We start from the raw sequence: 26079 nt of genomic DNA, 5'->3' as shown, positions 1-26079 counted from the left end.
ATATAATTAAACCAACAATAGTATTAATCAACATTACAATGTGATGGTCCAATATATTATGAACTCAAATGTTTTCCAGACAATAGGTGGCAGTAGAGATAGCTATTTGATGCATGCAGGAGTGGGGAAATATTTGACCGACGGACCGGAAGCAGCATGAGGTTTTTGGAGGGTCAATAATTGTGTAAGTTTCAATTGGACTTCTTGTTCAGTTTTACTATAATTAACGACGTAGCAATTTGATTTTAATACAGGCTACGAATTGAACGTAAACTGATATGCCACGGTTTTCATGAATTAATCGTGAAGTGTACAAATATTTGAAAACAAGTATACCTTGCTAGATCGGTAACATGCTAAAACTGTTCGTATCTGTTTGATGGTACTGCATCTGATGGTAACCAGATGCAGTACGATGCATCATCTCGCTTAGCTAAACAGGTTAGCGTATTATTACTGTATAACTGATAGTGTGATAATAGTGTGGTTGTTCGAAATTTCATATACATACTTGTAAAAGTAGTACCGTTATATTTTGGTGTAATACTGTGGCTGGAACTGTCGGTTACAAAAGAAAAGTAACGAGGTGCTTGGAGTTTGTTTCTTTATTATATTTACTTAACTTTTATTTAGGCATGAGCGTCAAGTAGAGAAACGTTGTACGAAACATCAAGGGTAACATTATCTTGTCCTGGTGATGAACGGATGAAAGGATAATAATTACTCAAATGAAGTTCAATATTTGCCGGATGGTCAAACGTGATGTATGTATCCTGAAGGGGTGCATTATTGGCCTGTTCTATGGGTGGAATTGATGGCAACGCCACACACAAAAGTAACTGAACGACCTGTATTGAATAACCGAGAGTACGGTATTCCCTTTCAGAGAATAATTGGTGTCATATCATCTCCCTCCCAAGAGTCCTTCAACACACCAGGGGAAAATGTTGAGGAGTGCATCAGCACAGGTAAGAATTGAATTAGAAGGTGCTTGCACTCAACCGCCAAATATATGAACAATAATAAGCAAATACCTAGAACTGCAAATACTTGATTGGTGTGCATACGGCTGCTGTTATGAAACATTCTACTTCCCATGCATTTTGTTGATTCACTTTGTTGCTAACTGGCACCAATCGCTTTGCTCAGCACAGCTGCAAAAAGTTAATCCAGTTAGGATTCAAAGCAGTGGCTGGCACCCCAGCTGTTACATAACTGTTAACATGGCAAACACTGCTGTGTGCTGTGTACACACTGTTGGATACTGCATGTGATGAAAGTGTGATTTCCTGTCATACCAGGTGCTCAGACAGTGTTTGAGGTACACGAGCACGGACGCAAGCCTCATACTTGAGAAATGTGAGTATGGCACCTATTCTCCGTGTGCTGTGAAGATGAGAAGTGTCAGCCATTCCCCCCCTGCCTAACTGCTGTTTGTTCTCCCACTTCCACAATCCTGATGCAGTATTTTCAGTCATTTCCAAAATGAGTGCTATTGTGATGCTTGTCTGTGTGTGTCATTTTTACTGACGCTTCTATCATTATGTACCTCTTTGTTAACTTTGAATGAAAGTTGTCTGAAAGTAGTATGTAGCGGTTGTGTTCACTGCCCAAAAAATCTTATTGGGGCTAAATAAGGGTGAATTGCTCTAGTTACCGTGTTCCTGGAGTTGGATGAGGTAAAATAATGCCCCGTCATTCCCTTCCTTTCAGCAATGAACCGGGTGCAGATCCTGGGTCGGGTGGGGCAGGACCCAGTCATGCGACAGGCGGACGGCAAGAACCCTGTCACCATCTTCTCTGTGGCAACCAATGAGATGTGGCGCTCGGGGGAGGCAGCGACAGGCAAGAGCCCCGCCCCCTGCTGAGATTGCACTTAAAAAAAACGACAGTTTCGAAATCATACATATATCTGGGTTTTTTGTTTTTCTTTTCTTATTAAGCACAGTTTTAAACGTTTAAAGTGCTAATATTTTGGTCATTTCTTGTTGTGCCTACAAGTAAACTGCCAAACTGAAGGAAATGACAATGGAGCATTAGGCCAGCATGAGCTGCCAGAACAGCCTCAGTGCTCCTCTGAAATTCTCTATTGATTGTTCTTGATGAGATTATGTGCATGTGCGTGAATTTAGAAATGTAAGTGTTTCTGTTGTTAGGAGATATCAGTCAGAAAACCACCTGGCACCGCATCTCCGTATTCAGGCCTGGCCTGCGCGACGTGGCGTACCAGTACGTGAAGAAGGGGTGAGTGAGCAGCAATTAAAGGGCCTTTCATTCTTCTCCTGCAGTCACACACTGTACATTGAGCATAATGTTCATAACCAACAGAAGCTTTGCCTCTGAAAAGCGGCTGATTGGTAATGAGCCAACGTCTGTGAGTGTGAGTGTGCGTGTGCTTGTGTGGGCGGGCGTGTGTGCGTGCGAGCAAGTGTGTGTTTGTTCACGCATGCATGTGTGTGTGTGCGCTCCAGATGCTACCATTTTGTGTTCATACTTCTCTCATCTCTGGGCCTTCAGGTCCCGCGTGTTTGTGGAGGGGAAACTGGACTATGGGGAGTATTTGGACAAGAACAGTGTCAGGCGCCAAGCAACCACCATCATTGCCGGTGTGTGAGTGCCCTTCACTGCACTGCGATCCACAGCACACACCTGCACTCCGGGTTCTTGTGTCCAACTGAAGAACTGCCTGTTGGAGCAGTCGCATGCCAGGGATTTAGAATCGGGTATTGACCACGGCAAGTGGAAATCCAGCAAGGTGCAGCATTGGCCGTTGTGACCCTTGGGGATAGAGGATTGTACTTGTCTACTTTGTGTTCTAACTTCTCCGGTTGATTGGGAATTGCGAATCTGTGTCTGTTTGCCAAGATCCCAGCCCACCTGCACAGTGTCTGCACTGCCAAAGATTAAAAATAGCTTTGCTACTAAAATAAGAAATGCAAAAAATCCTCGGGTGTCCTACAGAAACCGGTAGACCCTTTTAAAACTTAGGGGTCATCCTCATGTCTTCTTAGATCTGAATTCTGCATCTTCTGTGATTAGTCAACACATATAAAAGCATAATTATTCTGCAGCAAATGTATTTATGTATACTAGTTAATTGAAGTGATTGGACTCTTGATTGCAGACCCATACTAGCAAGAAAATATGTTCACAATCTCTGTTTGAGCCTTGAAAGTACGTTTATTTTGACTGCCCTGGTATAATTAAATTGTGTTTATTGTTTAAAAGGAAGGTATTATTTTAGCACATTTTGGTGTAGTTCCCAGCATGCACCTCGTGCTCCATTGTGAGCACGTTATTCAGTCCAGAATCAGAGGGGGAGGTGGCAAAAGGCATGTGGTGTCAGTATTTCCATGGAGTTGCTTACAGAACCGTGAAAGAATTTCAGATTAGCATGTTTTATTGCATCATAAAGAAATGACACCTTAGTTGGGTTTCATACTTCAGTAAAGGTTAGAAACCTCCAGCTACGCTTGTGCACCTTTTAATAGCATTACATTTCTTTCCTCCACCATTTACATGTATGCTAAAATGTAATCTAATTTCTTCTGTTCCATCCCACAGATAACATTATCTTTTTAAGTGACACTACACGAGAGCCAATGTGAAGTCATAACCTCGAGGACTGACTGAAGAAGTTTTTTTTTTTTTTAACGACACTTGTCCTCCCTTTTTGTGACCGTTTCAGTTCCCGTTGTAACCATTTTCATAAAACCAAGAGTCCGCTACTTTTTTTCAGTAAGTCCATTGTATTAATTTGTTTTCTCTTGTATAACCATAATGTAAAATGCGCCTTTGTATTCATTTTTGTTAATAAAACGAAACATATTCCCAATAACGTATTCTACCTCTTTTTAGATAACATTTGTTATTTAAATACAAGAAGATGGCTTTGTGCAATGTGTCATTTGTGTGAAACGCCACAAGGGGGACAGATCGACAAGTTATTGGTGTACGGTACTTTGTTAAATGTATCAACGTAGGCGGGACACTACAGTTAGGTATTCTTGTCTCAATTCGATTCGTCGTAAGAGCGTGGCAAATTAAGTTCGATTGGACCGCTCGTTTGTCATACATTGTAGGCGGCATCATTTTTACGTGATTGGTGTCTCCGTCTGTCATTCATGGGTGGGTTTTAGCTTTTTTTTTTACGTACACACAGTGGTGCGTTTTCACTGTTTTGACCACAACGCGGGGTTAAGAAGACCATTCTGATGAAAACCTAGCACTGGCCAATGGACGTGGCTGTAAAGTTTAAACACTCCCCTTAATGTCCAAAGCATTGGAACGCGACCGTGTACTGAATGCCTCATTGCGATTGGTTGCAATTTGTTATGAAAGGCAGAAGCTTTAAATATGTTATTTTGTACATTCATAGCGACTACTGCTGCATACAATTAATGATATAAATAGTTTGAAAGTGTTTGAAAGAACAAACGACAAGTTAAGAGGAAAAGTAAAGACTAAGGCACGCTTTATGGGTGTGACAGGGAATATCTGCTCTTTAATCCTATTGGATGACTGACTCAAACAAACTCCGCATCTCATTACTCCCTCCTCTTTCCCCACCCTCGAATTCCTGTCTGTCTGGATGTGGGTATTGAGCGTTTGCGGGGAAAAATAGCCAATTAAACGGAACATTTGAGGAGGATAAACAAAGACATTATCGGGGGACAATTTCAAAACATTTTTATATTTATATCCAGAGGAAAATACTCAAGTGGAATCTGTTTACGCCTTGGATCGTGACCGTGGAATTAGAAAACCTAGCCTGCTTGCTAACTAAAGATACTCACAAGTAGCTATTTTGACAAACTTTTTCGCAGACGTTCGAAAAAGTAACAGCTCTAGGTTTGATTTGAACGGTCAGCGGACTGTCAGGAGTCGAATTATTCTTGCTCGTACTTTGATTGATACTGTACAACAACAGAAAGCTGCTTTTGTTGACCGCACACATTTTTGTCTCATATCACGTCTTGGAGCATGGAAATATTAGACAGCGGTGAGCCATTTTTACACTGGGAACGAAATCTGAGCGAATTGTCTGAGCCCGGAGAAAACGACAATGTTGTGTACAACACAGTAAGTGGACACCTCTACCTTTCTGTCGTTGATCTTTCTCGATGTGTATACAGACTTTATATGCAATTAACGCGCATTTTGGTTTCGTAGGCTATGTTGTGTAACTTATTGTGTGCAGGTTAACTTTTAGCTCCACTTGGGGTATTTAATAAGCAAAGTTTTTAAGCAAAACCAGACCAACTTCAGATTAACACGTATATTACGTATAACTAGTCCGCGCAAGTGTAAACCACCAGGACAATTTCTATAGCCACAGGTTCTCGCATCAATAGGCTGTTCCACGTGTTTATTTCTGTATCTATTTAAACTTTGAGTAGTAGTAGGTCTATGGAGTAGTTTACCCCTTCGGCTCTTCAGACATTTTGAACATGACCCTATTGCTTCCGCAGCAATACCTGCGAGTAATAAGTAGGCTACGGTAGACTTGCAGACAGTGGCGTTCTAATGAATCCCCTTGCGTATCTGATCAGCCCAACCATAGGGAATTCTACTGTGAAGCATTGCTCTGTAATCGCATTGTGCTGATTATAATGACACATTCCGGTTTGATTGGATAGCCTGCGACATTTTGAAACGTTTTCAATCAGCGGATAATCATACATCCTTGTATTTATTATTTATTCATTGTTAAAAGATCTTAAGATCCCGTTGTTACACATGGAAAGTTGCCAACGATATTTAGTGATATTTTGTTTAATGGAATGCTGGAGATAGAATATTCAGTGATCCAATGGATGCATCTCAGGTATCTGCATCTCACACCTGCAACCCTCGGGTGTAGATGCTGTTAGGTGCTTTAAGAAACTTCACGTCTCCATGCAATACACCATTTTCTGAGGCACAGATGTTGGTCACAATTGGAAAAACTGAAGTTATTCACAGCATGGCACTTGATTGTGTTGTGAAGCAATGATTGTATTGTGCTGGGTTGAGAGAAGATCATCCTGAGACTGGGAACAAACTGGTCAAATGTTTTTACTCTGGCAGACTTCTCTACCTCTCAGGTTTTAGCTCCTCCAATTAGCCTATACAGACCCCCCACCACCACCGACACCCGCACTTCCATCTCTTTCTCGCTCCCTGTCTCTCCGTGTTTTGTTGACATGGAATTCCTCACAGCAATGCAAACTGACCACAGCTGCACTGCCAACATCTCCTGTTTACTGGATGCATTCAGATTTAAACATGCTTTTTACACATGAGCCATGGGGTTCTGTCTGGGAAAGTTCAATGTTTTTTGTTTTTCTCAGGCTTTGGATATCTATAGTAGTAAATCTGCAAAGCATGCATGCTGCGTAATGCTATCTTTTAAAGATAGGCCTCGAGCACTTTTGCTGTCACTGTGGGCATGCTCAGGGCCATATAAAACGCTTATTCAGCAGTGGCTCACCTCCTCCTTAACACATTTCTTTTGTCTCAGAGTGATTTTTTTTTGGAACCTGTTGAATGCAAGTTATTTGAATTTTGTGTGCCTTTCAATTGACCAGGTCAAATAGTTTTGGCATTGATGATGTAAATTCAGATGACACTATAGTAAGAAAGCCATGCTTAGTAATAGTATGCTTGGTAAAATATTATATTGCTGGCCTGGGAGAAAATTTTTAGCTGCACTTTTTTTGGTTTGAACCCAGATAAATAACATAGGCACTGTAATTTGGCGATTTTAATAGTATGCACCGGAAATTATGTAACATGGAGACTGCAAGGTTCTGTTGGCTGAAAGCACACTCGGTAGCCTCATATAAGCATTTTCACTTTTTAACCGATGGGTTATTTGTCCAGGTAGTTTACACGCAACAAGAAAGGAAATCGTATTAACTAACACCGATTTTTAAAATCATCTTGCCCTGTGAACTTCGTGGGAAATGCGTAACAGCTTCTGCCTCCTAAAGAGCGATTAGATTGTCAGTGTGTAGCACAGGCTTCATGGAGCGTAGAACCCCACAATCTTTATTGCTCTCATGGAATAAAAACAAACTGTACGTAACATAGACCAGTTGCCCATGATCTCTGGTGGATTTGCAGCGCAAGGCTCGTGTACACTCAAAAGGTTTTGAGGCTTGTGACTGTACCTAGCATACAGTGGGTATAGCACAGCATGTCTGAGAAAAATAAACATTTGTCATTACCTCAGATGTGTTTGTGTATTGAGTTGAGACACGGAATGTGTCTTCAACACGGTTTTCCTTGGATCATTAGGTGTTCAAATATTAGATGTGCACGAGAATAGCAAATGCAGACTCAAATCTTCAAACTAACAACAAAGTCAAGTTGTTCTTTTTTTTTTTTCCTGCTGATGACTGGCACTATTTCATTTGTAGGTGTGAGGGTGAATAGCTCACAGTACAACGCACACTTTGTCCAGACAGTAGCACTTCCCTGCTATGGGGTTTCCCACGAGCACACTCGGAACGGGTCTCAGAAGCTGTCATGACACCGTCGACTTCTCAGTGGAAAAGCAGCATGGCTAAACTATCACCTGTGACGGCTGCATATGGACATTTGAGAAATTTTCATTCCCTTTTTTGCATGAGATGCAAAGGGTTTAGTACATTCTGGGGTGTTTTCTTGTCTTGTTCTCCAGGTAGAGGCTTGGCTTAAAGCTTCACAGCTCCTGTGTGGCATTGTGGTCCATGTATGTCTCATGGTGGGATGTCAATAATTCAAAATGGGTGGCTATTAAGTTTAACATGAATTTAGTTACTGAAACCTGAGGAAAAATAAAAACCCCAAAACTTAGTACAGTCTGTACTGAGGGGCGGCCTGTAGCATAGTGGTTAAGGTACATGACTGGGACCCGCAAGGTCGGTGGTTTGATCCTCGGTGTAGCCACAATAAGATCTGCACAGCCGTTGGGCCCTTGAGCAATGCCCTTAACCCTGCATTGCTACAGGGGAGGATCGTCTCCTGCTTAGTCTGATCAGCTGTACATCGCTCTGGATCAGCCAAATACCATTAATGTAATGTAATGTAATGTAGTCTGTATGTATTTTAATATTTGAGTGTTAATGTGTAAATGTTGGACATTAGTGCTGTATGCACCAATAGATCAGCCACTGTCACATTGATTGTTGCTGTTTCCACAGGAGCCAGATTCAGTTGAGAACCCTTCCTTGTTGGGAAACGTTTGGCTTGATTGGCTCTCTTATCTGTTTGACCAAAGTGCTTGAGTGACATTACTCGCTTCTGACCCCTGTGCGCCGATCATTTTGACATTTTGAATTGAGTTTCCTGCCAGAGATCATGGTGGTCTGGTCATCTTTGTCATGCACATTTAGACAGTTTTTACACAATCTTCACAAAGTTGAAGGTAAGGCTGCACCAGGGAAAATACAAGTGTCAGATAAAGTCAACAAGAGAATGGTATTTCAGTGGGCAGAGAAACGTTCAGACCGCCAGGCAGATGACCCTGAGGGCCTTTGTGCGTGTCATGCTGTGACGAGAAGTTTGAGAGGTGTTGTTGCTCAGCTATCGATAGCCACAGTGCGACAGTGGTCAGGCAACATCGTGACACTTGTCAATGAAGAACATGCTGACGCATTTCACACCAGTAAAAAAAAAAAAAAAAAAAAAAAACTCATGCATTCACATGCACAACCACATTCCATTGTAGTCAGCGGTGACGTTCTTGTCATACAAGAATACCAGCCTCATAACCCGCCGGCGTAAGAATCCTGTCTGCGGTGTTGCGGACGCACTTTCTGGACGTGTCCCAGAGGTGGTGTGCTCTGCGCGGTGCTGGACTGGAGCAGGGTGTGAGGCCGGCGCTGTGCTGGGTGAGCTGTGGCATGCGGGCCTGGCTTAGGGAGACCAGAAAGGCCTGTTCCACAGGCGGGGCCGCCCTGCAACAGAGCCCACTTTCTTCTGCCCACGAACCATGTGTACAGAGCCTGGCTCTGTTCTCACTTTCTCCCTCTCTCTCCCTCTCTCTCCCTCTCTCTCTCTCTCTCTCTCTCTCTCTCTCATTCTTACTCTCACTCACTCTCTGTCTCACTCCCTCACTCTAACTCACTCCCTCACTCTCACTATCTCTCCCTCTCCCTCACTCCTTATCGCTCTCCCTCTCTTGCTCCTTCTCTCACTTCCTCCCCATCACTTTCTCCTTGTCAAGTCTTAAAAGCCTGTCAAACGAACGCAAATATAAGTGGCCACCGAGATGGGATGTCCAGACACACACACCTCTGTCTCCCAACTTTCTTATTTCCTTTCTTTCCATATTTTTATATTTTTCCATATTGCTATATTCATGGTTTAATTTGCCTGATGTTATAATCTTTCAAGGTTTGTCGGTGGCTTGTTGGCTGAACTTGGTTTACATGGAATTCAAGTTCAATGCTTTCCTTTTGGATGCTCTCAACAGATTTAAGAAGCCATTTAGGCTTAGCTTCATATTTCGGATCTCAGATTTAGCCTATAAGAGTTGTATGTATGTAGGCTTAATTTGTAAACTTTACACATTTTCAAGTGAGCGTTATTTTTCACATATATTCTTTAGCCTACAGAAATGATACAGGATACGGTCCAACAAAAACACACAGTGTATCTCAACCCTGTAATCTGTAAATGGTTTCTAATATGTAGTTTTAACCTAAGGAGTTGATATGTGTAGTTTATGTAAATATTAATTCAGGAAAATGACACTAGAGAGCATTAAAGCTTTAGTCGAGCAGTTCTGTAGCACATGGTCTCACAAGGTTAAAATATCCTCTGTGGTCTTCTGGAGTAGTCCAACTCTGTACAGGTTCATATCCTCCAAGGAGTCTCAACAAGACATTTCCATCTGATACCGGTGAAATACCCACAGGGCTGCAGGTTGATGGATATCTAGCGCTAAAAGTCACTGTGATTTAGATGTAGTAACTCATGGAAATATTACAAACGTTTAGAAATGACATAATAAAACGTCGACGCGGAGCTGTAATGTTCTGTGACACACAGCACAATAAAATTGTCTGTTGTGATTAACAGCACTGTAGCTGCCTGGATTCTAAAAATATGTTGCATATTTGCATTTCCCATGCAATTTCTCTTCAAAAGTATCTCCTGTAGTGTTACAGGAGCATTTGTATCTAGAGGTAGGCTACCTTGTTTGTCCAAAAGCAATGAACCGAGTTATTTATGACAAGGAACTGGAAACATTAAGGCAATACAGTTGGCCAGGCGTGACGACAGTCAAGGTGTAACCAAACATTTACTTGGTTGTATATCATTTAGCTTTCATCTTCGCCTCAATATTTATGCATATCTTGGCCTCCTCGCATTGTTCTAAATTACGCACGATTCCAGTCTATTCCAGAGGTGTTTTCTGTGAAGGAATGCGTGTAGGGTCGTGTTTGCTCTTGCTGCCATAAGCCATGGGGAAGATGAGAAATGGCATTCTCACCCAGAGACCTTTCCGGAAAAGGGCACAGGCTGTAATGGGTTGAGTGTCCTCCCATGTCCCCCAGTGAAGGCATTAGTGTGCTGCCCCTGAAACGGAGCCTGGAAGGGTGAGCTGGCAGCACCTGGCAGGATCAGGTGGTGGAATCGCTGCTTATAATCCCCTCTTAATTACATTTCTAGTTAATGTTGCACAGAGGCCCTGCTTATTCACGCGTCTTTAGTTACCCTCTGGACTCGGGAGTCTACAACACGACACTAGTTTTCCCCTTCTTTTTCTTGCTGTTGTGATGTTTGCGGTACCATATGAACAATGGATACGTCCTGTATGGACATTAAAATCTGTACCACGTGGACAGGGGTACATCTTGCACGCACATGAAATGTTGAGGGAGAGGGAGTTTAATCTCTCATCGCGCTCTGTCGCTCGGCGTGGGGGTGGGGAGACGGGGGAAACTGTCGGTCCGAGCTGTACTCCGCTTCCATGCAGTCTGTCCGTCCAGCCTTCCTCTCTCTCTCCCTCTCTCTCCCTCTCTCTCTCTCCCTCTCTCTCCCTCTATCGCTCTCTCTCCCTCTCCCTCTATCTCCCTCTCTCTCTCTCTATCTCCCTCTCTCTCTCTCTCCCTCTCTCTCTATCTCCCTCTCCCTCTCTCTCTCTTCCTTTTCTTTCCTCTCTCTCTCACTCTCCCTCTATCTCCCTCTCTCCCTCTCTTCCTTTTCTTTCCTCTTTTCCACTCCCGTCTTTCTGCCGGTGACCCACATTTCTCCGCCTGGGCGTGCGCACAGCTGCTGGCAGGCCGGGTGCAGCAGTCACCGGCTGGAAAAAGTGACTGAGCGGGACTCACAGAGAAGGAGAAAGGAATTCTGGGAGGGGGAGGGGGTGGGGGGGGGGGGGGGGTGGGAGGCGGCTGGCTTCCAGGTTTTCTCAGATTGACGTCATCTCTCCGAGGGGCTGGGGGAAGGGGTTTGGGGGGATGGAGTTCAGGGGGGTGGGCGATTGGATAAGACGGCAAGATGTTTTCCAGAGACTCGAAGCCCGACTTCTTTCGACTGTACCAGACTTCCTGTCCTATTTTGGTTCCTCCCTTGCAGTCCCGACGCCGGGCTGTCCTTGACTGTCAGTCACAGATCTGAAAAGGGCTGTAATTGTCATTCCGCTTTCATGTGCCGAGTACAGCTTCGTACATATTCATTAAATATCTCATTTTACATCTCTAGTTTCATGCCATTATCTACACTATTTTTATCGACTGTGTTTTTTTGTCCGTGAGAGATCTGCGGAAATTCATTAGGTTCCTGTCATGTTTTATATTTTATGAAGTCATTGCTTAAATTCATCTGCAATTCTATGGCAATTCAATGTGGATTGTACAGTCACAAAATATGTGGATGAAATCGCTTCAACCCCATGGTGGAATTATTGTTTTCTGTGCTCAGCCCAAAGGCACATTCCATCATCCTGTAGTCAGTGGTGCCCTCTAAAATTCCCTCTTTGGGTAAAAATACATTCTGTGCCCGTGGGCCATCCCTGCCCCTGTACATCACTCCGGTGTGGAAAAATGTGTCCGTCACAGAAGCGTTGCAGGAGAATAAGCGACTGGCCGAAGCAGTTGGTCCACACGATTTCCCAACAGGCAGCTCCCTCCCCTCTCCAATCCTATCAGAGAGCTTGACCGGGCCCTTTGACCCCACCTATGGGGCCAGGGAAACTGGGTCAGTCAGTGCTGGGGCAGGGGTGTTGTACTTACAGACTTGTAGGTACAGATAGTGAAGGCTAACCCTCCCTGTCACAGTTAGGGGTCTCCTCGTCATGATGAAAGGGAAGCAGGCAGGCGGGGCCTGTCCTGGTGCGGATAAAGCCATCCATCGCCCACAAATAGGAGGGGAGAGGAACCAGATGGGAGACGCCGACTCGTATGGTTTTGGTATTTGAAACCTGTGATTTGTTAGGCTGGCTTTGGCCTGCTTCCTTTCTGCAGTGACTTTGGTCTTTATTGATGCCCCCGTTGCACGGGGGGTTTGGGATGATGCAACAGGGCTTATCCCTGGAGCCGGTGTGCTGCAGTGGGAGAGATGTGCAGCCGGTCCTGCGGGTCCAGCCCCATGCAGAGCATGTTCTCATCCTCCCCTCCAGTCCAGGGGGGGCATGGGGCAAAGCTGGCTGCGTGCGAGACTTTGAACCCCCGGAGCGGATCATAAATCTCCACACAGGAGACTGTGCGAGGCACGTTGTGTGTGTGTGTGTGTCTGTGTGTGTGTGCGCACACGTGTGTACGCGTGTGTGTGCGCACTCTGGCCCTTTACGTTACTCTCCGCAATCACATCTGTTTTGAGTCCTGGGAGTCGTACGTCAACACTCACGGTGGGTCCGCTGTCCCTCCTCCTTTTCGGTTGGTCAAGCCTCTTCTTGTGTTGCGCCCCCCAACAAAAAGAAAGAAACTGTCCCTCCGTCTTTAGCTCGACGCCTCTGCCTCCAGCCACACACGCCTTCTCACAAACCTTTCATTCCCACAGGGGCCCCGAGATTACAGACCCCCGTCAAAATTCCGTCAGACCCCCTTCAGAGTCGTCACCGCTCTGCCCTGTTACCGTGTCCCAGCTGGAGGGGGCTCGGAGGGCGTCGAGTTACAGACCCTCACACCCCCCACCCCCAACACTGCCTGGAGCCTGGGAAACAAAGGGCCATTTACTGGGAGACCCAACTCTCTCAGCGCATAAACAGCTCCACACATAGCAGAGCTCCAGAGAACCCACCCCCCGTATTCTTCACCCAGAGTAACGGCCTCACCGACGGGTGTGCCCCTTTGAGACGACCCCCCAGTCTCAGCCTCTCCTCTGCATATCCTCAATGGGACTGTTTACAGTATTGCCTGCGGGCAATAAAACCTCAACCTGTTTAAATGCCTCTATTCTTGGTCCCCATGGGAAAGTCTTGCCCCCTCTCCCTGCGTCTACAGTTCCTCTCTACACTGCTCTCAGAACTTGGCCAGTTATAACTACGCCTCCACCCAGGCTCCTCAAGCAGTCCAAACCTAACTTAATATCATAGGGGAGTAGCGGCCACCATCTTAGATCTGTGGGTTCTCATCAGCGCTGCTGTAAGCTGTGCGTTTTCTTTCCTCAGGGGAAATCTGAGGGAGCCGATGCTGTGACATGCAGGAAAGAGGGTGTTTGTGTTCAAAAATAGTGACTAATCGAGCAGCTGGCCCAGTCTACAGACGGAGCCCTGACTGTTTGCGAGCGCATTCTCGGCACGCCCCGCGTCTCCCGTCGGGGTAATGACCCTCGGTAATGACCCATGGTGCGGTGGGTGTTGCTTGGCTAGGCCGCTGGCATGTAACCGTGGTCACGGTGGGACCGTGAAATCGGGAGGAGCAGCAGAGGAGCCGGCCCTGTGTTAAGCTCGAAAAGAGAAGTGTGAGAAATGGAACACCAGGCCTTGTCTAAGCTACGTTAACAGAAATGACGAATTAGCAACACTAATAGCGTGGAATGCCTCCCAACCCTTAACTCACCGATGCGGTGTTGTGAAGGCTGTGTTCCATCTGTCCGTATGCCAGGCGTTTGATCTTTACCCCCCTTTTAAGAGGAACTAGGTTCGATTTGAAAGCCCGTTTGCGTGGGGATGAACAAAATGAATAGGAAGAATTTACTCCATTTAGTTCACCATGAATTTCTCAGTGTTTGAATGTGCTGGACATCTGGATGTGGGAGAGTGGCTTTTCTGTGGAACTGGCACACATCTGTAATGGGCCTGCAGGTCCAGAGTGGGTGTGGAACACAGAGCCAGTGAACACAGTGTCCTTCTCTCTCTCTCTCTCTTTCTCTCACTCTCTTGCTCTCGTTTTCTCTGGATCATAACCACCTCCTCAATCTGCCAAAAAAAAAGCAGGCCCTCATGCCTGGCCCTGTTCCCTCCCTCCTTCTCTCCCACCCTTTTTCCCTCCCTCCCTCCCTCTCTCTCCCCCTCCCTCCCTCCCTCTCCTGCCGCTTACTCACTCCACTGTTCAGTGCTCTACATTCCTCTTCCCTTCTCTTACTTTTCCTCATACCACAGCTCTCTATCTGGCTGCCACATTTCCAGACTGAAATACTCTTATTAGTGTGTTCCGCAGTCCTGAAAATAGAATCCCTGAAATTACACCCAGTAAGTGTTTTCCCACATCACTGTTTATAGTTCCCCTTGTTTTGCAGTTCTATTTAACATTTCGTCAAAGGAGCAATTCTTTTTTGTGTTTTAAGTATGAGCTGGTGTTCGGTATGGCTACACTAGTGTGTGTGTGTGTGTGTGTGTGTGTGTGTGTGTGTGAGGGAGGGAGGGAGTATTTGCTTCTCCACTCCACTAAGAACAGGAAAGCTCAGTTCACTGTGGACTGAGAACTCTGTTGCCTGTGTTGGTACACATGGCCAATAGATTTGTCTCTGCAGCATTGGATTGAACCGGCGCAAACATTTCACTCTGCAGAGTAACACTCTACAGTATAACACAGACTCCACAGTACCACCGATTCCACACAGTGGCACAGACTTAAGATTGACAGTTGTTATATGCGCAATAATGAATTGATGCCTTTAGGTGTCTTGCATTTGCAAGTCTTCATGAAAGAGCCATTGTTTCGAGCTGTGCAGGAGATGGTTTCCAAGCTTGTCTTTCTATGGGGGCCTTTGTTAATGTCCAGACGTTCACTCCTGTGCCCTCTCCAACCTGGATATGGATACGACCCCTGCAGCGTGCACCTGTACCAGCTACGCACACTGCCCCTGTTCAGCGCTCAGGTGTGCTCAGGTGACCAGCTCTGGTACTGCTCAGGATAGATGATTCTCCTCTGCTTCCCTGTGGAGTTCCCCTCAGTGTGTCTCGTTGCTGCTGAAAGGGGCCAGGGCTCTGAAGGCGGTCTCAGTGGAGCGTGTTGTATGAGCGCCACACAGTGTTTGTAGTGTCTGGGCACAGCTAGCGGTGCGGAGGGCCAGTCTTTGAGGTCGCTGGATGGCGGCGCTGTCCGATCGAGTGCCTGTAAAAGAGCGCCGTTCAGCCTGAACGCTAGTCCCTTCTCAGCCTGTATCTCTGTCCTGAGGCCGCTGGAGAGATTTGCGAAGTAAAACTGTGAATAGGGTGCAGTGCAAACAGCTGCAGTTTGAGTGTGAACACGCTCCCAGCCAATGGAGGAAAAAATGCTGGGGAAAAAATGCCCAACCTAACCCTCCCCACCCTCTACCCCCAACCCCCCACCCTTCTATCCCCTGCTTTCTTGACGGCAAGATCTTGCAAAGATGAAAACTGTGCTGGAGGCGGGGGAGGGACCGCTCCAGGTCGTGCTGCAGATGCGTAGGAGGGCTTTGCCCCTACTTGCAACAGCCAAAACAGGGCAGCTGTCTCAGAGCAGGGGAGAAGGGCCACGATTCAGGCATGTTCAGACAAGAACTTTAAATTGGGAGTTTGGGGGCACTGAAAGTCAGGGCTGGGCTTTGTTCAAACGCCCACACTGCCGTGTGAGGCTGTTTCAGGCCCCGCCTCCCTCGCCGTGCCAGCTGTGTGGTTAAGGAAATGGGTCATCCGTATTTACAGTTCTCTGTGGGGTGTAATTATAGCGTCCGGCATGAGACGACACATCTGGATCTGTCTCTGTCGGAGGGCCTTTGGTGTGCGCGCGGCACGCCTCCTGTCTGCTTGTGTTTTATCCTTCTTTCATCCCTCTCTCATCCCTCTCTCATTCTCTCTCTTGTCCCCCCCTCTTCCGTCTCCAGCACTTCACAGACCTCTTGGAGGACCTGTCCCAGGAGGCTTTGCTGGGCCAGCTGCTGAGCGACCCCTTCCTGTCGGGGCGGGGCGAGGCCATGGACACGGAGGAGGAGCTGACCCCCACCTCCCCGGTGCCCCCCCACATCCAGGCGGAGCACAGTTACTCCCTTAGCGGGGACTCCCGCCCCCAGTCCCCCCTCTCACACCTGCCCGGGGAACGAGAGAGCGATGCAGGTGAGCTGGGCAGGAGGGGATGGATGCATCCATGGATGGGTGGATGGATGGGAATGAGTGGATGGATGGATGGATGGAGGGAAGGGTGGATGGATGGAGGGATGAATGGATGGATGGATGGATGGATGGAGGGATGGAGGGATGGAAGGTTGGATGGGTGGATTGATGGATGGATGGATGGATGGTCGAGTGAAGTGGAGGAGAGGTGAAAACATGCCATGGAGGAGGTAAATTACATGTATTAGGTGGGGTATGTTTTCACAGGGGCACCCCTGTCAGCAGTCAGTTACGCAGGAGAGACTAGACTCCTCTGGACTCATCCCAGTGTTACGCAGTGTTGCACTCATCCCAGTGTTACGCAGTGTTGCACTCATCCCAGTGTTAAGCAGTGTTGCACTCATCCCAGTGTTACGCAGTGTTGCACTCATCCCAGTGTTAAGCAGTGTTGCACTCATCCCAGTGTTAAGCAGTGTTGCACTCATCCCAGTGTTAAGCAGTGTTGCACTCATCCCAGTGTTACGCAGTGTTGCACTCATCCCAGTGTTAAGCAGTGTTGCACTCATCCCAGTGTTAAGCAGTGTTGTACTCATCCCAGTGTTAAGCAGTGTTGCACTCATCCCAGTGTTAAGCAGTGTTGTACTCATCCCAGTGTTAAGCAGTGTTGCACTCATCCCAGTGTTACGCAGTCGATGCGCAGTGCCTGGGGATGAGTGTCTGGATGAGTACAGCCATAGCTGCTCATCGGACATTAAGCATTAAACCCCAGGAGCAGTGGCAAAGCTGTCTGGAGAGGATGTGAGTACAAGGCCACAGCCAGAGATCAGCGAAGCTTGTCTCCAGATCTACCATCAAATTCCACCTCCATGCCAAAATAGTCACCAAAATAAGCACGTGGAATTTGCTTAATGCCATTAAGAGACAGGTCTTATGGTAAGAGGAGACAAAAACATTGAGCTTTTTGGCCATGCTCATGTGTTTGGCATTAGAAAAAACATGCCTCTATCGAAAAGTGCATGTATGCATAGTGTGGCGGTCCTTTGATGTTATTCAGTTGTTTTGCATCCACTGGTCCTGGGGCTTTTGATAAAGTGAATGGAATCATGAGCTCCAGCAATTAACCAAATATTTTGACAAAATGTTTCAACTTTGCAAGATCACTTGTGTGATCAAACTGAAATGGGTGGGGGCTGACAGCTTTAAAGGGTTTAGATTATGGTGTGGGAAATGAGAGACTCAAACAGACAGAGACAGTGTGGGCGTGTGTTTACGTCCGTCTGTTCGTATGCGTGTGCGCATTTGTATGTAGATTTTGGATGCTGAAATGCTCTTGGTAGAGGGTGCTGTTTGCCAAGTCCGCCTCTGTGATGGCAGCACCTCTAACCCCTTTTTACCAAACTCTAAAACAAATATCTGAAACGCATATGTGCATTCAGCCTCCACAGAGTTTACTCTCGTGACAAAATCGAATGTCTTTTAACTCATTTTTGAACTTTGGTTTGAACTTTTGTTTTCTCTTACACAACTATTGTTTTGTTTTCTCTTATGCAAGTTCATTTATTGGATTTGATATATTTATTGTAGCGCTTCACCCTTCACCTTCAGATGTGTGGAAGCCCGGTCATCTGTTTAATGTTAAGTAACTGTTCCTGAGAAATCGTGCTGCCTTCCCAGGAAAGCAGCCCGGCCGCTCGTCAGAAACCCTGTTCAGCAAATTTAGCAGGAGAAGCCTGGAGTCTCACTGAGGCCTGTGGGTAGGGGGTTGCGTAAGACTGTTTGTTTAAGCCCTGCTCTCTCCGGGTCCTCCAGGCGAGTCGGATGGGGAGGACTGGCTCATGGAGCCAGAGGAGAAGAGCATGAAGATGGACCCTCTGCTCTGCGACCCGCCATCCCTGCTGCCCGCGCTGTCCCTCAGCCTGGCCCCTGAGGGCCCCGCGACCCAGCCCGCGGCCCCCCAGGCCCTGGCCATCCCCGTCCTGATCTCCCAGCCCCCACAAGTCAAGATCATCAAGGTGAGGGAGGCGTTTGAGCCAAGTTCAGAGAGAGGGGGGGGGTCACAGCCAGGTCACTGCTCTTACACATCCCAGATGAATGAACATTAATAATGGAGGCCATTCTGGAAGGGAAAATTACTTGTGTGGTGAAGACGGTAGCCGTCTTGCTTTTAATTACTTTGTAATTTATGTGCTGTTTAATAATCCCTAGGGGAATGTGCTGTATGTCAGGAGGATACATTAATAAAACAAGAAATATGAATGGATTGAATGCCCATTTAAAATGATTGCCTTTTGATTGGACAGGTTAAGGAGGACAGCGAGAGCTTCAGTCCCAAAATCAAGCTGGAACCCCATGAGGTGGATCAGTTCCTCAACCTGTCCCCCAGAGGTGAGGCCGACACCGTCCACAGTGCAAGATGGGACTTGTGTCCTCCTGTAGAGCTGAACCAGGCTGGCTCAGGGTGGCCCTCTCCCACTAGAGCTAGAACCAGGCTGGTTCATTATACCCCTCTCCCACTGTAGAGCTCAGTATGGCCCTTTGTCACTGTAGAGCTGAACCAGAGTGCCTCAGTAGGGCCCTTTGCCACTGTAGAGCTGGAACCAGAGTGCCTCAGTATGCCCCTTTGCCACTGTAGAGCTGGAACCAGAGTGCCTCAGTATGCCCCTTTGCCACTGTAGAGCTGAACCAGAGTGCCTCAGTAGGGCCCTTTGCCACTACAGACCTTGAACTAGGCTAACATGAGCTGGAGCCAGTGCTGGCTTGCCCAATTCAGTGGTGATTCCATTGCATCACCCCCTGCCAGAGCTGCAGCACATGACATGACCAGCTACACAGATGAAGATGATTGGGTGCCTTTTCCTCTGAAACACAAGGCTGACGAAAAATAAACAAACTTGATCTACTACTCAGATTGGCGATGGTGCCATGGTTAAAAAAAACAAAACAAAAAAACAAGGTAAAATGGATTGCATTTATATAGTTTTTTATCAAAAGTATTTAACAATGAATGCCTCTCATTCGCCCATAGGCAGCCCTCCATTCTGTAGCTCAGTGGTGCCCCCTGGTGAAGGCGTAGCCTAATAACAAGTACCTTACATAACCATAAGCAAAGATTGAGGGAAAAAAAAATACAAATACTTTTTTCTACACTTGGTTGCAGCATGGTCATATTCCTTTTACTGCAGTGTGGTCTGGTCGTATTCCCTTTGCTAGTGTGGTCTGGTCATATTCCCTTTGCTACAGTGTGGTTATATTCCCTTTGCTCCATAATTCTCTTTGCTGTGAGAAGTTTATTGAGCGGTGTGTGGTCATACTCCCTGTGCTGTGAGGTGTATTGAGTGGTGTGTGGTAATATTCTCTGTGCTGTGAGAGGTTTATTGAGTAGTGTGTGGTCATACTCCCTGTGCTGTGAGGTGTATTGAGTGGTGTGTGGTAATATTCTCTGTGCTGTGAGAGGTTTATTGAGTAGTGTGTGGTCATATTCTCTTTGCTGTGAGAGGTTTATTGAGTAGTGTGTGGTCATATTCTCTGTGCTGTGAGAGGTTTATTGAGTAGTGTGTGGTCTTGTTTTCCAGGCCTGGAGTCCCTGCAGCTCCCTCCCACACCCCCCAGCTCTCATGGCAGCGATTCGGAGGGCAGCCAGAGCCCCACCCGGCCGTGCGAGCCCCCCAGCCCCACCCAGGCGCAGTCACAGGCCGTCCTGAAGGTGGCGCCCCGCGCCCCCTCCTCCCTCTCCAACTCCCCCCTGCTCACCGCCCCCCATGTGAGTCACAGACTGATCCTAACTTTGTTATGGTGCATTCTGGGAGCCACACTTCTGCCTGTGTGATCGGGATTGGTTACCTGCCTCCTAACTCGGGCCTGTGTTTCCCCCCTCGCCCCCCTCCAGAAACTGCAGGGCTCAGGACCCCTCCTGCTGACCGAGGAGGAGAAGCGGACGCTCATCGCTGAGGGGTACCCCGTCCCGACCAAGCTGCCCCTCTCCAAGGCTGAGGAGAAGGCCCTGAAGAAGATCCGCAGGAAGATCAAGAACAAGGTGAGGACGAGGAGAAGGGACCTGCTTAACTGGTCTTACCTGACCTGCAGGGGTCTCGGGCTAATGGGATATACTAAGACTGCCCAACCCTGTTCCTGGAGATCTACCATCCGTAGGTGAATAACTATAGGCTTTCATTTAAACCAGGGGTTCCCAAACTGTCAGTCGGGACCCCATGTTGGGTGGCCAAATTTCAGGATGGGGTCACCTGAAAAATCTTTTAAAAGATCTTTAAATCTTTAAAATATGTGAATGTAGGCCACTACATGTTTAACATTACAACAACCTAACTACAATAAAGCAATGAGGCAGGAGAGGTTGTGATATATTTCCAGTATAGTTGTGACTAAAGGGTGTTGTTAGACACAAGATGTGTGTGGGTGGGAGGTTGGGGTCACGTAAGTTTGTGAGCATTCATTTGGGATCACATCAGAATAATATTTGGGAACCCCTGATTTAAACTCTTAATTTGGTAGACTTGATTCTACTAATTAGCAGTTCAACAGGATCTATAGCTGAGGTGTGTATTGTTAGGGTTGGAGTGAAAGCCGTCAAGATAGTAGATCTGCAGAAAGAGGGTTGGGCAGTTGGGATATACAGTACTTTTTTGGATCGCTATTGACCACTCAGACATTTTTCTGCTGACGTGCTTTCATTTAGTTAATTTAGCCTGAAACCACCTCTAACACGTTTAGTCGTTGGCTGTCCCCTTTCAGACCTCTGACACGTTTAGTTGTTGGCTGTCCCCTTTCAGATCTCTGCCCAGGAAAGCCGAAGGAAGAAGAAGGAGTACATGGATACCCTGGAGAAAAAGTGAGTTCATGCAGAGTTCATGTTGTGTTTACGTAGTCTTGTTTATAAGAAGGCCTCTTTGTGAGAGGAACATTTCATTTTCGAATCCCTGATTGCCTCTGGCCCCAATCCCTGAATGATTACTTCATTATTCAGTTTAGGTCATTATGTAGACTTTGCTCTCTGGCTTAGTTACTAAGGTCACAAGCAGGCAGCTTAATAAATGTCTTCCTCTCTGGGGGTGAGGTGGGTGACCATGCAGTTCTCCTTGTGTCCACAGGGTGGAGACATGCTCCAATGAGAACAACGAGTTGCGCAGGAAAGTGGAGACTCTGGAGTGCACCAACAAGTGAGTGGACAAAGCAGCCTGGCACCTTTTATTATGGGTCTCATTTAAGCAGTAACGTCAGTATAATTCTCAGAAAGATTTCTGCCAGTTCAGAAACAGATTTTCGTATGTCAGGTATCAGTGAAACTGTAGAACTCACCTCAGAAAAAGATCGTAAGTGACTCATAGAGCTGTGTGTTTGTGTGTGTGAGTGTGTTGGGTGTTGGGTACTGTAAGGGACGGGCCCTGACCGTGATGTCCGTCTCTCCCAGGTCGCTCCTGCAGCAGCTGCATTCTCTGCAGGCGGTGGTGGCGGGGAAGGTCCCTCGGTCCTGTCGGGTGACGGGCACGCAGACCTCCACCTGCCTCATGGTGAGCACTCACCACCAGGGTGAACCCGGAGACCGGAGCCTCAGCTGCCGCGCTGCCTGTCTCTGACTGTCCGTGTCGTCTCCCCCAGGTGGTGGTGCTGTGCTTCGCCATGTTCCTGGGCAGTTTCTACCAGGGCCTGGGGCCCTGCTCCTCCCTCACTAAAACAGGCCTGTCCAAAGAGCCCAGGATGGAGGAGTCCTACACAGCAACCGGTGAGTACAGCACCCACCTGACCCGAGTGGGAGAGAGGCACAGTGACTAAAGGAGGGAGAGAGAGAGATAGAGAAGGAGAGAGAGAGAGAAGGAGAGAGATTGCGAGAGAGGGTGAAAGAGAGAGAAGGAGAGAGAAAAAAGGGGGAAAGAAATGCAGATGCAGAGATTGAGAGGGAAAGGAAAGGAAAGGTGGTGGATAATCCTTCAGGATTATGAAGTTATTTTTTTCTTCCTGATATTTCAGTGCTGCAAAAAAAATATATCCTCACAAGTTCAACCCCCACTCAGATCTGGCCATGTTACATAATGGATAAATTTCAATAATTTTAGAACTGCAGTTCCAACATGCAGTCACGACTCCACTACTTATGCTCAGAGAATATGTATATATCTGTTTGTGTGTGTGTTTAAGGAGTGGGGGCGTTTGCATGTGAGAGTCTGAAACATTCAGAACTTATCGGGCTGGGCTTTGCTCCTCTCCCTCTCTCCCTTACCGTATGTTCAGTTATCTTATTCCAAAGAGTCTTTTTTTTTTTTTTTTTTGGTAGTTGATATTTTGACTGTGGGGGCTTTTATCAGCACCCCGCCCCCCTCCCCACTTCAAATCATCTGAACGATATTGATGAGGAGGAAACGCCACAATCCTAAACAAATAAACAGCCCTCCAATTAACAGAGCTAGCCACCAAAGTGTCTGCACTCCAAAGCCATTATCTGTCATTTGGTGTGATTATCGTTATCATGACTAAAAAGGATAATGGTTATTTCATTATAGTCGATCTCTGCACTCGCCTGCGCCTTCCTCCCACACGGGCCTGGTGGATGTGCTGGTGGGAGTGCAGACGGTCCGTTTTAAAGCGCGGGGTCCTAATGGAGGTGTCTGTCTCTCTGCCCGCGTCCGCAGTGAAGTCCAGGAGTCTGCTGGGGTACGAGGAGCACAGCGGCCTGGAGGAGGCGCACCCCTCCGGGCTGGGAGGGGAGTACCCGGAGGCGTGGGACAGACAGATGGACGCCATGGCGACCTGGCGCTCCCTGCAGGAGCAGCGGCAGGAGCAGCAGGAGCAGGCCGAGAGGCTCAGGGCGGAGTCCCAGCCGCCGTTCACCCACAGCAACGAATCACACGTGCAGAAACCAATACTCATAGACCTGCACCCGCACAGGTACTGAGGCTCTGTGGTTTGTCCTTAATGTCCTGCCCCCAATAATATGGCATGAAGATGAGAAGAATAACTTATCATAAAGTTGTGTGTGCATATTAAATCTCTAATAAAGATTTCATGTCGTGATTAAGATATGCTGATAAGTATTTTCCCATTGAAATTCAGCATAAATTACTATTATACAGCTGTACTTAAAAGAACAAAAAAACAAAAACATAGCATTTTAGAGCATTTTTATGCATTTTAACCCATATTCAAACTAATGTTACCCCTTTGGCATGTTGTTATTGTTGATACAGTAGCTGCTATCATATTACTGTAACACATTTGGTTTGTTTGTGCGCTACTTGTATTTTTGCTATAAGTAGTAACCTTGGCAACAAACTTTTATCATTTGAAAATGGGTCTTTAGTTTCCTCTGTTGTGTAAAGGGGCTCCTTCCTCTCGTTTACAGATCACTGGAGCTCCGGAGTAATGAAAGCACCAAAGTGGTAGAACTGGAGAGGACAGTGAACGAGACGTTCTGAGGTCTGAACCCCCTCCTACCCGCTTCCCCCCTCCACAGTGTCAGAGGCTTGAAAACGCACCCTTTGTATTTATATATTCTGTTTAAATATTGTTTTACATATGTAGTTTGTTTTTTTATGTATTTCTATTCCATTCCAACATTATTCGGTAGTCTTTGTTAATATTTTATTTTGTTAATATTTCTGTTTTTATTTTTTTTCCATTTCTAAATGTATTATATATATTCTTTACTTTCTTCCACCCGTACCTTCTTATTTGCAGGAGGCTTGGAAGCCTTTTCAGTCGGAAATAATATTGTTAACCCTGGCCGCGTGGATTTTTAAAAGCCATTCAAATTCATGTCCAAATAACGATTTGAATGCAGGTGTCTACAATATGGGTTTTAAAGAAAACCAAAGAGTCACACAGGAGTCAGGTGATATATCACAAAGGTATTCTGTTCAACAGATTTTGGATGTCATTAAGTGTATACAGGACTGGGATAAAAAGTTGGTTGTCCTCCACATGTGCTACTGAACAGCCGGTCTACAGGGACTGGGGAGAGATAAACATAATCTCCCAGGCAGGATGACATGCTTATGTGGACATCAACCTTGCCTTTTAAAGTTCACCTAGATTTATTCTTCTCTAGTGAACTTGTGGGGCATAGGAGACAAGAGTCTGATTTGGTATATGGGATATTCAAAGCGGCTAAATCTAATTGTGGCCCTGTGACATCATGCTAGCACTATACTTGGAATGAAAAATCTCATTCTTTCCCTGTAGTGCCAGGCTTGGTCTCTTCTTGGAATAAGAAAATGTAATCCTATTTCTGCATCCCTGTACACTTGTTCTATGCATATAATGAAAAAGAAAGAAAAAAGAATCTCAGTTGCATTTTCTAGAACTATTAAGTACATGAGGCTTAGAGGTTGTATCAAGTGCCATATATTTTAGTGCACTTTTAGATTTTTGGGGAGGATGGGGGCAAGGGGGTAGACCTGGCTTGTATTCTACGGCAGTGTTAAAATGGACCGGAAGTAGGAATTGCCCTGACTGTGCCCCCATTGGCTGCCTTCAGTTTCCATGTCTGAACTGTAATGCAGTAGTGGAAAGAAGTCACTGCTGTTTTGACTGGAATACGTGTCTGTAAAGCCCTGCTCTATTTCTGCAGAATTCCCAGTGAAGCCACTTTCTTGGTTTCTTACTAATTTGTGGTTTTTACATCATGGATTAAACCTACTTCTAGAAAATAAAACAAACAACAACACATCTGCTGTGAGCGAACATGCACTGTGTCCAAAGAATGAATCTTATTTATTTATTAAATGTAGCATTGTATTAATTTTCAGCACCAACAGCAGCATTTTGATTTGTCATATCACGTCTGGCTATAACCCAGAAATACATTTTTAATGTGCTCTTAAAAATAATGGCAAATAAATTTGTCGATGGTAATGGGCCGTACATTTTTACACTGTTTCAACAGTCATGCAGACTGCCTGCGTGTGGTTTCCCAGCTCTTTATCGGGCTGGTGGCCCTGTCTGCAATGGTCTTGTCATTGAGATTAATGTCATATGCTTTTGGTTGTAAAAATGCTTTACTGTCTTGTTCACAGTTCAAACAGGGGAAATATGTTCCTGCTCTTTTTTTCTTTTTTTTCCAAATCAAATAAATATTTTCCTTAGTAAAAGCATGCCCGGTCTTGTGATCGTCTTTCTTTTAATGCTGTTCCGTTTCCTGTATCCTGCTGTGTTTGGAATGTGCAGGAGAATTGTAGTCTCTCCTATCCATAAGCAAGTTGACACTGGTTTTGAGGGAAGACTTTCAAGGGAAGAGCCTTGGGAAAGCTGGGATACAAAATGGGGTCATGTGTGCTTAAAGTTATCAAAGGAAGGCATTCACTATTTGGACTGTATTTAAGTCCTATTTTTCTATAGCATTTTATGAAGGTTGAAACTTCATACAGTTATTGTAGCATTGCTGCTCTATCCCACTTCTATGAACCACAGATCACTGGCAGGTTATTGTTTGCACGGTTTCCAAATCCTTCAGCGTTTAAGAAATGCTGTTTTTTCCCCCGAAATACCTATGCTTTCACCTATCTGCTTGATGTATACAAGTGCCCAATTCAGGGTTGGGGAATCCCCCAATCCCCCAAAACAAAATCTTTACGATGGATGCAATGACCTTTCCAAGGCAAGTTCACTGCACCGTCAAGAAAAATAAAAGCATGCACAGG

The 26079-nt window shown here is 46.2% G+C and overlaps 2 protein-coding genes across 3 annotated transcripts; both read left to right on the top strand.

Moving 5' to 3' along the window:
- The first annotated feature begins 115 nt into the window (after positions 1–115).
- On the top strand, positions 116–3838 carry ssbp1 (single-stranded DNA binding protein 1). Of its 2 annotated transcripts, none has more exons than XM_061252475.1 (7): positions 116–184; positions 887–968; positions 1302–1359; positions 1714–1845; positions 2157–2244; positions 2518–2606; positions 3565–3838. In XM_061252475.1, the coding sequence occupies exons 2-7, from the start codon at positions 945–947 to the stop codon at positions 3606–3608; spliced, it is 435 nt and encodes a 144-aa protein (XP_061108459.1). In that variant the 5' UTR covers positions 116–184; positions 887–944; the 3' UTR covers positions 3609–3838. The 2 variants fall into 2 exon arrangements, with proteins under 2 accessions (XP_061108459.1, XP_061108460.1); XM_061252476.1 differs by lacking the exon at positions 116–184 and adding an exon at positions 208–441.
- Positions 3839–4476: 638 nt separating this feature from the next.
- creb3l2 (cAMP responsive element binding protein 3-like 2) lies at positions 4477–25533 on the top strand. The gene is made up of 12 exons (XM_061251947.1): positions 4477–5082; positions 16207–16435; positions 18242–18444; positions 18733–18817; positions 20005–20192; positions 20319–20465; positions 21220–21278; positions 21538–21606; positions 21858–21957; positions 22046–22169; positions 23074–23329; positions 23784–25533. The coding sequence occupies exons 1-12, from the start codon at positions 4984–4986 to the stop codon at positions 23854–23856; spliced, it is 1632 nt and encodes a 543-aa protein (XP_061107931.1). The 5' UTR covers positions 4477–4983; the 3' UTR covers positions 23857–25533.
- Positions 25534–26079: the final 546 nt, after the last annotated feature.

Source organism: Conger conger, chromosome 8 (genome assembly GCF_963514075.1).
Source record: "Conger conger chromosome 8, fConCon1.1, whole genome shotgun sequence".
Lineage (NCBI taxonomy): Eukaryota > Metazoa > Chordata > Actinopteri > Anguilliformes > Congridae > Conger > Conger conger.
This window is presented reverse-complemented; position numbering and strand designations above follow the sequence as displayed.